The sequence below is a fragment of the Anas acuta genome, chromosome 1 (genome assembly GCF_963932015.1).
Source record: "Anas acuta chromosome 1, bAnaAcu1.1, whole genome shotgun sequence".
Taxonomy (NCBI): domain Eukaryota; kingdom Metazoa; phylum Chordata; class Aves; order Anseriformes; family Anatidae; genus Anas; species Anas acuta.
In genome coordinates, this window is record NC_088979.1 from 89795947 (window position 1) to 89810505 (window position 14559).

The window sequence follows — 14559 nt, forward strand, 5'->3', positions numbered from 1 at the left end:
AGTGTCTGCTTTTCTGCTGCTTCTGGCTTTAGATTTCTTAAAACAGTGAACTCTAGTTTAACAGCACATGTGAAAGGTTTCTTCTCTGTCAGATTTGCTTTTTGTCTTTTCTCATGTTATATCTCTTTATGGTTCCCGTGTGAGGAGACTGGGAACTTCCATTCATTCTTAGCCACTTTCTATCTGATCTTATATTCTTCAACATCAATTCATCACTAAAGCAAAAAATCACTATCTTTTGATCAATCTGTGACAATACTGTCTCAGCCCCTTGATCTTTATTAACACCTATCTTTTGTGACTCTTTACATCTTAAGTGCCAAATAAAAAGGACCAAAAAAATCTCATGTGGTAAACACAACACTGTCTTCTTGAGAGCATTGACCCCCTTATCTCAAACCCTTGATTTTTCTAAGTTTTACATAAGCATGGATAATTTAAGGACTATTACAACCTGAAATGAATACCAGTCAAAGATTCCCTGTTTTCATTATGATTTTTTTCTCTCTAACTTTGGTTCTTATATGCAAACTCTGGAAAATGTCAAGACTTCTAAATGTTAAACTTGTTTTGTACTCCTTTTCCTGAACAAAGGAATGGAAGTACTTTGCCAGAATTTTGCAATATGGCTTCCTTTAATTTCAGGATTATCTAGGGTGAAGCATGCAGTCATAAACTATGAACAACTAGAGCATACAGCTCAATGTGAGGTTTAAAAACTTCTATGTATTTAAGGCACTAAGCCAAATCTGGAGGTGCAGAACCCAAAACTTCTCACCTCCTGAAAATACTCATCACTTTACAGTAGCTCCAAAAGATGGTATCAGTAGCCCCAAAAGACGGTATGAAAGCCCACTTAGCTCCTTAGCACTTTAGTGATAAGCATCCGGTCAGAGGAGAACCAGTCAGCAGGAAAGTAGGCAGTCGGTTTTGTTTCAGAAGGTTGGTTTTGTTTATTTTAATTTACCTGTATTCTGGCAGAAACATTCCAACAAATCCTAGCTTGCTGACCAAATGCTCATCAGCTGGAAATTTTCCAAACACAGCAGCTGCATGGCATGCTCTCTTCACAGCAATGAGGCCACAGCTTGAATGTGGAGCAGGACAAGCATATCACAGTCTCCTTTAAACTAGTCACTTAATTAGAAACTCCTGCTTTGTTCTTTTACCATTGAAAGGTAGAGTTGAGGGGCAAGTAAGCTTCCTGAGAATCCTGCTCAATTGTTGTCAAAGTGTTGTCCTAAAACACTTACCTCTGGTCTCAGGATAGCCTTCCTACAGGCCGGGCATACAGGACCACTCCGTGAAAAACTGAGGGGAACTCGTCGGGTTCGATTCTGGCAAGTTGGTTCCTCACATATTAGCCAACCCTACAAAAAGAGAAAATGTAGAAGACATTTTGAGTATAAATCCAAGTTGCAGTTTCTTTTTACTCCATCCAAATAATGATTCATAGTCAAGGAAGAGTGAAAAAAAAACAACAAACAAAACAATTTAAAGTCTTCCATGAAGCTCATATGACCCTGAGATCCAAAAAACATATATAAAGAGATGAAGATCTTGTTGAAGGTAATACTATCAATGGTGAAGAACTAAATTAAATTCCTCTTGCTTCAAATCCCACATTCTGCACACTTCAGTCATCCTTTCCTTGAAATGAAACCTTTGTTGTTCTCCAGTTCAGACAGTATCACCATGTAACAGAATTATTCTACACAACTATGCAGACCAGACAGCAAGACACCCCAGTTTAAATTTTAAATTTCCTTGCTTGCTCTTCTGAAGAGTAAAAGAGTTTTAATTTTTAGGCTTATTGATGACAACCAGAAGCCAGTCAGCCAACCAGCCTTCCTTCCTGCCTCCCTTCCTTCTTTCCTCCAATAGGAAGCTATTGAGACTTCAACGAAAACTAAACTTTTGCTGCCTTAAAATGATATAAAACATGAGCCTGCTTGATCTATGTCAGCTCAAGGGAACAACACAAAAGGCCTCTCCTACAAGTACGGAAGAACAAACATTTCTGTGATCAGTAAGTACCCAAGAACACCTTCTGCATCAGGTCCAACCACAGGTTAAACCAGCGCCATACCTTGTCTCTAAAACCCACCAACAGCAGATGCCGAGGGAACAGCATAAGAACAAGCACAAAGCACGTTTTTTCCAGAAGATTCTCCCAACTTTTGGGAATGGCTCAAGGACCTCCCGAATCCCCGTGTCCCTATATATTCGGTGGTGCTGGATGCATTACCACTCCCAACCCACCAAATTTCAAGTGCTCTTTGAACCAATGTAAACTTTTAGCATCTACAACATCCTGCAGAGCAACTGTACGCTGTACAAAAAAGTGTCTTATTTCCCTTGAACACGCCAAAAAAAGATTTTCTAATGCCTTCTAGTTCTTGTATCAGGAGAGAGTAGGAATAATCATTCTGCATTCACCTTTTCCATGCCACTCATGATTTTACAGACCTCCATCACATCACCGGCAATCAAACTCTTTTCCAAACCACAGTCCTAATTTATTTAGTTGCTCCTTGCATGGAAACCACTCCACATCTTTGTTGCCCTTCTCTAAATCTCTTCCAGCTTTTTTTTTAGAACAAGGGAGTGGGGGAAAATGGGACAAATGGGGAGGGAGATGAAACCAGCACTGCACACTGTGTTCGGGATGCCAGAAGAGCATGAATTGATACGGAAAGAAGATGGTACATACCACCTTATTTTATGCTCCTTTCTTTACTCTAGTTCTGTTGCCTGGAGCACTGGTGAACATTTGAGCACCGAGCAGTCATTGCCAGAAAGACATTTATTATTATCGAAAGATTACAATTTCATTCTTAGGTTGTAATAGTCAAGACACACATGGTATGCAAAATTAAGATTGGGTTTTTAGCATCTGCATCTCTTGATGTTGACAGAGGATTTCATCTTCCGTTGTTATCTAACAAGTCAACTTAGTATCTTGAAGGTCTTTCTCCGACTCCTCTCAAAGAGTCCCTGCTGTTACTAACCCTGAGTGGCTCAGCATTACTGAGCTCCGTATTTCAGATTATGGGATAGTTCTGCAGTTGAATAGTCTATTTTTTGCCTGCATTTCCAAACTTTTGCTTTTGTTGCTAGTGCAAAGAAGTGAAATCTACACACCGTGATTCCAGGTATTTGATAGAAATCTTCCAAAGGAAGGACAACTCAAAAAACTGCTTGCTTCCCTGCTCACTGGCTCTGCAACAAGCTGTATCATTATACCCTGGCAATGACTTCCACCCGATCTTCATGATGGCAGCTGAGGTTTCCGGTTTCTGTCACGTTTCCCACCCTTTCAGTTTCCACAGCCTCCCTCAGAGCACTACAGCCACCTTCACTGGGCAGGCAGCAAGGCAAGCCTGCAGCTACACAACCCTGCTGCCTTTCAGCTGCTGGAGATTCGGGCTTGCTGGCAAAGCAAATTTGTTCATTAGATGTGACTTAAGTTTTCTTTCCTCTCTGCCAAGAACCAAACTGAACCTTTATTTTGGGCCTCAGTAATCAACCCGGTGTCCAGATTTAATACAGTTATGTCAGGATGTTAGTTTGAAGTTAGATATTTGAGTTCCTTTATTTATAATGCTTTGGAACTTATGGGGAAGAATACACAAACTTTGGTTTTCCATTTTACAGAATGCTCTTAAAATGGGACTTCACTATTACTTCTCTTAAAAGCTGATTTTTATTTTTCAATTTTTGACAAAGTCTTTCCTATCATTTCCTGGAGTATACAGAGATTTTTTTTTTTTTTTGGTTGGTTTTGCGGCTTGTTCTCTAAGCAATCAGATAACCTAAATAACATCTCCTTTTGTGTTTGTCAGCTTTGCCTTTTCTTTCCAATTAAAACATAAATTATTTCACCATTTCTCCAGCCATCTCATATCCTCAACACTTGGTGCCATGCGCTTCAAAACACTTCCTGCTGCTCTTGCACAAAGGAGCTTTTCTGTCCTTGCGGGCAGACTAGAGTAACTTTGTGAACTTTCTGCCAACAGCAAGGTATATGGCACTACCTAAGATGTGTGCTCAAGTCCATAATGCAGAAATGGAAGTACACAAAACAGCTCTAAAGAATAAAGAGTTGCAAAGAGTCAGAAACAGGCCGGTATATATGCAGTTAGGGTTCGTTGCACCCATCTTCAGGTACCTAGAAGCCTGATACTCAGTCTAAACTACCCACCCTATGATCTGTTCACAGTAAATGTTGAAAAATGTTGAAAAAGCATCTCCAAAAAGCAGTTCACCTAACATTTTGGGATGAGCCAAACTATTATCTAGGGTTCTCTTAATAAAATAAATGTACAGTCCATGTCAGAGCAAGCTTTCTGGAAAAAGTATGATCACCATAACTGACCACTATGTTTGGGTTTTATTGTTATGCAGATTAACAACCTAAATCATTACATATTTAATACTGCAAGGTGAAAAATTTTCAAGAATTCAGAAACCTTCTATTAATTTAATTTTGGTCTGCTGCACAACTGTTGTCCTAGCAGTCCTAGTAGAATTCTCCTTGTCTCTGACAAATTATTTATGGCAAGTATCTCACAAGTGACATTAGAAAGACAGACACTGTTCACTAAGACTGACTTCAGCTGATGTTTCACCATGGAAGTCCTAATTCAGGCTCTGACTCAAGGTCTTTTGGAGACAGTGGACATAAAAATGAGCCTGAAGTCACAAAGCTAGTACTTAGCTTTAGTTTTGCACATGGACTTAAGATTTATTTCTATAAAATGAAGGTGTTGATTAGTTGCCTCACATTTTCTTAATAATTTTATTTTAACAGACATAGACTAATTTATTGCCATGAAAAGTTAGTGAAGGAAAGGACTTGAAAACTTCACACGCTCACTCATGCGAGTACTAAGAATATCATTAGTGCCACTGTGAGGAAAACAAAAACATTGGGGAAAAAAAAAAGTCACATATCTTCTGTTAAGAAGAGACTAAGGACATGCTCTGCATGGACAGCCATTTGTGCCATATTTGCTTATTATGTGTTATCTATACCTTCCTGTGAAACATCTAGCAGCCGTGTGACACAAAGAGGGTCTTAAAATACACAGCCAGGCAGGAGGAGGTGCAGAGGGTGTCCTGTCCCAGTCCCCAACCCTCCTGTTTCTGCACATGTTTCAGCTGTAACTATGAAAAGCTTCTGTGCACACAGAAAGAGAATATTCATGTTTCAAAACATATTTAATGACTACATTTGAACTTCAAACAATTTAGTATACTAGGAAAACAAAGCACGAAAACTGCCGATCGTAAGGTATTAGTTAGGGAACGCAAGTGCAACTGAAAAAGCAAAGCCTGGGATGGGAGCAGCATCCCAACTTCGGCTGAGCAGAATACTCAGAAATAGGCAACGGCGAAATACTGCTTGATAAAAGTAACAGTGCATTTTCTGCCACCTATTGGCATTTTTAGCTAATGATAAGAATCAAAGGACTACACCAGTTGCAAGGTACAGCTTCAATTATCTTAAAAGGGAACAGAGAGGTGGTCCACCCAAACTACTATTAAATAATAACATTTGAAGCAAGTTTCTTTATGCAATTGCTTCAGTCTAATGCAGTCGCTGTGCAAGAAAACAGCGGGAACGTTGTTGGTCACAAAATACAGAAGGTGAAACAAGACTGAAGAAATCTTCAACTAAAAACAATAGCTTGAGATAAAAATAAGCATTCAGGTTCAACAACTTGTACTTGTTTTTAACTACTAAGGACTAATGATAAAAACAACTTTCACTGAAAAGTACATTTCTCAATAAACTATATTAAAAAAACATAGATCTAAGTTGTTGTCCACAAAAATGAAGGTGTAACAATATCCATTACATAGATACTAACTAAATGTCCCCTCAACTCATGGAGAAAACAGTTAATGTAATTTGTCTAGACTTCCTACCAGTTATAATTAACATTAAAGAGGTCTTTTTTTCTTTGTCACCTCTCTATTCAGGACTTATTTGCGTTTGTTTGTACTTACTATCTGTTAATCTCTCTTAACAAATGACAACAATAACTGTTGCTATTATGCATGGAAATTAAACATGTAGATAACTGTGTGAAGGGAGCTATTTTTGAAAAAAGCAGTATCAGAAACATGTAGCTCTTTATGTCTCTTGTTTTGCTTTGATAATTAAGCCATAGCCTTGATTTGTTTCAAACAATAAACTTTTCCATGGACATGCATGTTGCAATCAAGTTCAATACATGCATTATGTTCTGATTCAATTTGTTCAAGTGCATTATTGTTAACCCTTATTTGATCCATGCCTATCATCTTCGCTGACCAAACAAAACCAATCCCTCATTTCCCAGCAGCTATCGCTAAGTCTGTAAATTAATTTGCAATAGATCAAACAAAATCATAATAGAAAACCTTCAGTTTTGTTCTACTTGGTATCTGCAACATTGTGGGAAATAAAATGCAAGTTGATAAAAAAAAAAAAAAAAAAAAGCAACTACCATTTCCAAACATTCTGTCTATAAACGCTTAGCTCATTTTAAAATATAAAAAAAAAAAAAGTCTGGAAAAAAAAACAACTGAAGTAAATGCACATTATAAAAGAAAATCCCTGAAGAGTACTATGTCCACAAACTGTAGCTAATGGGGAGAAATTTGCAAGTCAAAAGTAATTTTCTTTCTTTGTAAGTCTGTTCTTGAGAATTAGCCTCTCTCATTCTACTGATCAACAAGTATTATAAATATTACCCCAAAATACAGAGGCAAGTGGTTTTGGAACAGCCTTTCAAACAGAAGTTGAAGGAGTCAACAACACACATTTACTGAGCTTTATCTTAATAGTTCTTACAAATTGCATTTCACAATGTAGCTTGGTTGCCTGCTACAGTAGAGGACTGGATTTGCTTCCCTACAGCACTTCAGCTCTGTGTATGTGTTCCTGCCTTTCGTTACTCTGGATGCTCAGGGGCCAAGATGCTTTAAATTCACACCGAATGAAAAAATGCAGTAGTATAAAGGAGAAAGCTGCAAGCACTGAAAATTATTCAGGTCACTATCAGTCACTTTGGAATTGAATTTAAAATGTAATTAGCGATTGCTTCTCTACAGTCTCCATTGAAGACAGTTTTAATGTGGGTTTTTGAAAATGGGATCTTGGTGCATGATGTCCAATCTCCAGATGGCTAACATATCCAAGCTGGAGAAAACTAGACCCCAAATCCACAGCAGCTTCCTCACTGCAAAGCTGGACTCACCACCTTATCTTATCAAGCCAACCCAGAAAGGAAGCGTGGGAAGACTACCTGGACCAGCTTTCCTATTCAACCAGCACAAGCTTGCTGATCAGCAAACGAGCGTCTAGAAGGCAGAATATTAGACAACACAATGAGAAATTTCTTATTTGAGTGTCACTCTGAGTTACTAATCAAGCCACTTTGCCTTCAAACTGCCCTCTGGTTTTGAACTACTCCTACAAAAGCATTTTGTTTCCACTAATTCCAAGATGAGAAGGTTCAAACTCCATTTTTCTGCTGTTATTATGATTTACCCTCATGTACATTCACCCAAGAGCGTAAATCTGGTTGAAGTGGCTATTTGATTCTCTGGGTGGACAAGGAACCAGTTGTCTTTCAGTGGTTCCCTGGAAGAACAAAGTTCCCCCAGGATTTTTCTACTGCCTAAACTATCAAAACTGTTACCCCCATGCACTGTTAAGAGATCGATGACTTTATGAAACACTTTATACGAAGTTTCTCACCACAAAAGCGGACTTGACTCAGTGACACTAAAGTTATCAGTTCCCCTTGCCATAACCTGAATACATCTCAAGTAGGTTCTCCATGTTCCACCTGTCTGCGTCTTCTATAAATATCCGAACATTTCGGGGAACAGACAGACAAACGCTCTTTAGTAGCACACAGCATCTCAGGAATTAGAGCTTGAGCCAAAACCTTGGTTTGCACATTCTTTGGCACAAGTTTCAGCTATTAATAGTAGCTACATCTTTTAAGAACTGCATCACAATTTACACTTGAAACACCACAGGTGGAATCAATATCCAGTTAAAGATGAACTGCTGCTGTAAAGTCAGGGAAGTTTTTCTGAACTGTTTCTGAGTTCCAGAAACCCAATTAAAGTAATTTCAACTTCCAAGCTGCTTTCTTGCCTGTTCAGAATAAATACTCCAGTACTAACACTGAATCAATCCGATGCACTTGCATAGTGTTGGTGAGATCTCAGCAGCAACAAAAAACTGAACAACAGTGTGAGGACCTGGTGTCACGCTCTGGGATTTCCATAGACCATACAGACTAGAGTGACACTTACCTGCAACAACCCCCAAATGAAAGCCCTCAGCTCAGGGATGGTATTAGAAATAATAAACAAGGTTTCACATGGGAAACTATACCTACTTAGTGAGCTGAAGCTCAGCATAACTCAGGTTCCTAAGGGAACGCTGCAGTTTTTAAGGGGAAGTATAACTGCCAAAAACCTCAGAAGACCTCTCTAATAGAGAAACCAATTCTATTGCTGCCAGACACAAGATAGGCATAGACTTATTGGATCTCTTTTCAAGATAGGAGACTCAATGATGAAAGATTAGGATTGGCATAACAAGAATCATACTGCTCTCCTCTACAGAAAAAGCAAAGTGCTACCCTGACATCTGCCTGTTTCGTATACTCTCTCTTGCCCAGCTAGCTTCTTCATTCCCATTGTCTTTCCAGAGCAAGTGAAAAGATGCACCAGATAGTTGTTTCATCAGTCTTATGGACGGAGTCATTTAGCTGTGAAACTAGCAAAATGGACTCAGTGGGGTCCAGCTTGATCAGGAGGGCTCCATACAGGTGGTGTGGTATGGTAAAACATCTTACCCAGTCTGGTCTATGCATCTCCTAGACAGCCTGAGAAGAGATGGCCATTCCTTCGGAAGCTGTAGCTACTGATGCATACAACTCTGAGACTAAATTACCTGAACTTATAAAGGACTGCAACAACACATGAAAGCAACACACTATGATGACTAAAAAGCAGCCTCTTGGGCACCATTCTGTGCAGGTAAAAGAAAAAAGAAGGAAATTCATTATAAAGGTAAGGTGTCATTTGGAGGTAATCTCATCAGAAAGAAATTTAAGGGAAAAAGAATATCCTACCTCAGAAGAGCATCATATTTGGAAAACCAGCCATCAGGCTTCTTTTACTTCCTCACCCCTTTGCAAAACGACTGCCATCAGAATAGAAGCCTTTATAAGAACATGCAACAGCCAAATTCTTCCTTTAGGAAAGGGACTTTTTAGCTCTCCAGAAGTTAGCGATACAAATAGAAAGCGGGCCTGCACCTTCCCAGGTGGAAGATCGTACCTATTTTGACATTTCTGCTATCAATGATCTCCTTGATAATAGGAAAGCATACCCTACTGACAAGAGTCATACAAACCAGCCCTAAAAACCAGATGGAGTTGGAACCAACTGGTGATGCAGAACTCTGGGTCTGCACCTTTTTCAGCATCCTTCAAAGTAGGAGAGGAAACTTGATATTCCTCCAGCATACCAAACTCCAAGAACTAATAAAAAAACAGTATCTGTGAGACTGTGACCATTTCTATTTTTGAAGGAAATCTGCAGGGTCTATAAAGCTTCTTCCCACATAGGTTTAGACATATTTAGATCTCGAAGTAGTATATGGATAGACATTGTTATTAATACACTAATCATTCTAAGTTTCTTTTCCCGTTTCACAAGGCTTAACTTTGACAAACCTTTAGCAAGAAATTACTAGAAAAGTTTTTTCCCTGACTTTAGTACGTAAAAACTTCCTCACCACAGAGATCAAATTGTAGAAAATCAGAAGCCCTAACGTCAGGTTCAAGAGATCCCTTACTAGCGAAGAATTTTGTCTGAATTTCATCCTAGAATTTCAAGATGTAAAAGCAAGTTCTCTTGAACTGCTAGACATAACTGAATCTTTTACTTACGTCAAAAATCTCTTAAAACTAATATATCTAGCATATTTACAGTCAAATCTACAAAAACAAAGGATGATCTTTGTTGATTTATTTTTAAACTCCCTGTGCTACCCTGACACCTGCCTGCTTCATATACTTTGTCTGAAGGCTTTATACTGCTGTCCTCACTGTAACATTTAATCATCTTCCAATAATAAATTCACTTGATATTTTCACAGTCTTCAAAGATTATTTTATAGAAGGAGCTGGGTCAAGAGTTTATATTGATGCTGGCTGGCTAGAGCTTTTGTCTTTTCATGGGGATAGGTACCACGTTAAACATAGCGCCAAACTTGTCCTAGCTGAAAGGAAAGATGTTGCAGCATCTGCTTAGATTTGCATCATTTCCTTTATGAATTCATCCTGTAGTTTAAATACTTTACCCAGGGAACGCTTATTCAGTGTTCTCTGGTGTTCTGTTACGTATTGTGGACATTTGGCTTTCAATTCCAAGCAGCAATGCAAATAGTTTTAGTTTCTCAATGACTGAAATTTGTTCCTGAAATTTATATATGAAACTAGTCATAGTCCATTAAGAGACCTTGTCAAAGATCCAGTGTGGTATATGACTATCTGCATCACAAGCAAATATAAGGAGATTAGTTTTTTTTTTCAAGCCAACTCACTCCTGTCTGCTGACTTCACTTTTTTTTCCCCTATACATTATATATCGTACCTAGTTCCTCATCCAGAAAAAATAGGTTACATTTCCCACTATGAGTAGTTTTAGAGTCTGATGCTACCTGATCATCCAATTTAGGAAAAAAGTAAACAGGGACCACAGCTTTTCACACTCCATTTCATGCTGCCTCACTTCAATGGACGTTGAAGATATGATTTCAATTTCTTTTCAAAGCACTTCCTCATTTTCAGAGCTTCTTGAGTTTTGGCCTATATAACTGATCTGAATTCAGCTGTGGGATGGAGTGGATAAAAAAAACCTCTCATAAAGAAAGGAAATGCCTTTCCTGGATGGTTCATTCTGCTCCTCTTGAATTCACCATTTGCCTGAGAAAGCAGTAGCCAGGCTGATTAATGGATAGAAGCGATCTTTGAGGAAAAATACACAACTGTCTCTTAAATGAAAGAATAGTAACAAGGAGATATGAATTGCTTTTCAAAGTGTACTACTTGAAAGCAGTACAGACCATGGAGATGGCTGGTTATATCCAGTATTATTATCACAGGAACCAGTTAAAGGATGTTATCAAATTGAAGCACGTTAGCCAACAACTTCCTAGTGGAAGGCAAATGATCACCTTATCCCCCAATGAGACTGTACTGCCGCTAAGAGCGAAGGATACCCTCTCCAAACTAATATCTACTGAACCCTCCTGATCTCAGAGACACTCACACTTGTCACCTCAGCTCCCCACTGGAAAGCTGCCAGCCCAAACTGACTGAAAGGCAACTGGAGTCAAGGGGATCCATACCCTTCAAAGGCCAGATGTGACAGCCCAGAGCAACCAGTCAAACTGCAATTAACGTGGCTTCACTAACTTGCGACCTTAAACAAAGCAGGAGAGAGGAAATAGTTTCTCAGGAAAACATGAAGTGTCCTTCTGTCCTGAAAAAGCTGATGACATTAGAATGACAGAGGCAGTGATGTGGGTTCCTGGCAGCCTTTACGAACGTACCTACCTTTCACACCGAACTGCTCAGATCCAAAGCACCCAAAGAAAAGACCCAAGCCTAGTTGCCTTTGTAGAAATTTGATGTAAATTCAGAGGATTTAACCTACAACAAAATTCTGTCTCATAAGAATACTTTCTAGACGTTTATTCACTGCTCACATATAGTACCCACCCTTTTAGAAACCGGTTACTGCAAGAAACTATCGGTAAGGTATTGCTCTTGTGACACAAAGCCAGCCACAAACAATCATATGCCTATTGCTACACTACTGAAAGTTTGTAGACTTCCAGTAATGGTATTTTGTGATTTAGATATTCCAATATAATAGAACTTGAATTGCTTTCAGATCCAAAACTGAAAAAAAAAAAAACAAAAAAAAAACAACACACTGAATGAAAACCCCCAAGACTGAAAGAAAACTTCATTAACCTCTAGATAATATTACTCTCAGCAGTACCTGTCGTACCGGTCTGATCATTAGTCTCAGAAAAAATATCAAAGTAGGAGATAATGGAACAAGCAAGAAATGCACCCTACCACCCAAAGAAGAACCCAAATGCTCAAACTAACGTAAAAAAATGCTTTAAACAAAATTATCAACCAAGACAGAAGTGAAAAATATCTTGTAGGTCAATGCAAGAGTTTTACATGTTGCTTTAAAAAAAATCAATTTTTAATAAGACATCTTCAAATGTACAGTCATATGTCATTTCATACAAGTTATTTGAAACTTATTGATCTCATTTGTGCAAAGACCTGGCTCTGTCATCAGCCTGCTGAAAAGATAATGGAGCACTCCAAACCCTTATGATAGGTTAGATGCAAACAGTGGCCCTCATTTAAACACATGTAATAGCACCACAAGCAGACGAATTCCAGCCTTAACAGTTGTACGTTATACACTGAATTAGCAACTATGTTCTGCTTTACTTCACATCAAAGCCAATACCTCGGTCTTGTTTATCTTCAGGAAAATAAGGTTCTGGGCACCAAAATACGCACCCAAAACATTGTGAAGTAGAGCACAAGTGCTCATAGTCTGACACACCACCCTCAAAGTAAAACAGCATCTACCAGTTATTTTATTTTACTTAAGAAAATATGAAAACAGCTAAATTAGATTTCAAGAAAGCAATGGTTAGATGGCATACTTCAAATGACTACATGGAAAATTACTTTGAAAAAAGGATCAGCGAAAGATGTCTTACATACTTCTGCATGGACGTCTAAAACCACTACAAGGATATTCAAGTCTATTCTGTAAAATATTCTCCCTATTCACACAAGTCAAAGCAAGCTACATTCTTCGGCTGTAACAGGTCACAACTAAGTACAGTACCTTGCTTCAGAAATAATTTAGCTTTGTCTGTCAACTGTCAACAAAGCACAAAGAGCTCATACAGTCCATCCACGTACTGCTTGCTGAAGTATCTAGCAAAACACAAACAGTAAGAACTCAAGATTTCTTCGGATCCGTGCCTCTACTTCAGGCAGAAAGCTGCAAACACTCAACTCCCCCTCCATCATCCACTATTTTACCCTCTCCCCGCAAAGATGCATGCTGTCTTTGAAATTCTCCCCCATTACAGAACCATTTTGCAGGAAGTTCACTGATGCCAGACAGAACACAGATCATATGCAAGGAATATCTGACTTTAACCATGTACCCTTGTACGCAGCAATAACAGGAAGATGTGTTGACTCTACTATACATTTCACGTACATAAAAAGACTTTATGTGGAACATTTACCTTCGCAACCTGGTTTGAACACCTCTGGAATACTGAAAGAGTTAATACAGTTGTGAAAACTTTAAAAATAATAATGAGCTGACATACATAAATGAGTTGAGAACAGAATAGGAGGTAATGATAGAGAAAATGGTCTCAACAGCCTGGTCACCTTAAACTAGGGAAGTTTAAAGCATCGCTAAGCAATGTTTGTTCATTTAAGTTTAATTATTTTCTCCTTGAGAATGGCACTAATGAAACTGAATATCTTTCATGGTTTCGACGAGCAGTTTGAATGGTCTGCAAACAGGACTGAGGGCAGACAAGGGAACTGGCTGAGCCGGGGGGTTGCTAGGTGATGCAGAATGGAAACCCACAAACTTGCTCAGGTTTACTTTGCTTTCATGCTGCTCTCACACAGGCTCTCCAAAGTTTTAAGAATTAATTTCCAGGTAGCTATTTAAAAAACAAAAAGCCAAATAATTAAAAATGAAAAACCCTTACTCCTCTTCATCTCTTCTCCCAGTCCATCCACCCCCCCAAACAGGAAAAAATTAGGAAAGAGGAGAGGAAATTCACAGCAATAAAGTGCAGGAAATCCATCGCAGGGCTTTGAGTACGACAAGAAGAAGAATGTTGTATCTCTTTGTATATAATTGTTAAGGCTATGAACATTTTTCATCATCTCCGATTAATTTTTACTTCTGGACATGTAAATAAAAAGGATTTCTGGAGCAATACCGCGGACCTTTAAAGTACTTAGAATGGAAATCAAGTCATATTTACTAATATCTCCAGCACAGACTGCAAAAGCAAACTTTCCAGTGGAGCCATTTGTTTCTGTCCCCAGCCTTTTCAGAGCTGCGGTTATTTTTCTATTTTTTTTTTATTTTTTTATTTTTTTCTAAAGTATCTGATCAGAGATTGTCCGGTAAGAGCACTTTATTAGATCATCAGTCAGAGGGTTTTACAAGCACCGAGAGCTATGGGCTCAAATGCAGCACATCAGTTTTAATAGCCGAAGGTCTAATAGTAAACTGCAGATACTGCTGAGAACTTTCCATGCACTGAACTCTTGAAAAAGCACCATCTCTCAAGCTTAAATGCAGCTGCCTCTTTCAATGCCGCAAATGGGTAAATTTGACAAAAAAGCCACCATTAAGACTACATGAAAGGCTCAAGACAACATCCTT

General features: G+C 38.7%; 1 protein-coding gene across 2 annotated transcripts in view; it reads right to left on the reverse strand.

The window, feature by feature from the left end:
* POLA1 (DNA polymerase alpha 1, catalytic subunit) overlaps window positions 1–14559 on the reverse strand; it is a 198880-nt gene that overhangs the window by 66197 nt on the left and 118124 nt on the right. For both annotated transcript variants that reach the window (XM_068687005.1, XM_068687014.1), the window contains exon 35: window positions 1254–1370. In XM_068687005.1, the coding sequence (XP_068543106.1) occupies window positions 1254–1370 (117 nt within the window). The remainder of the gene's footprint in view (window positions 1–1253; window positions 1371–14559) is intronic.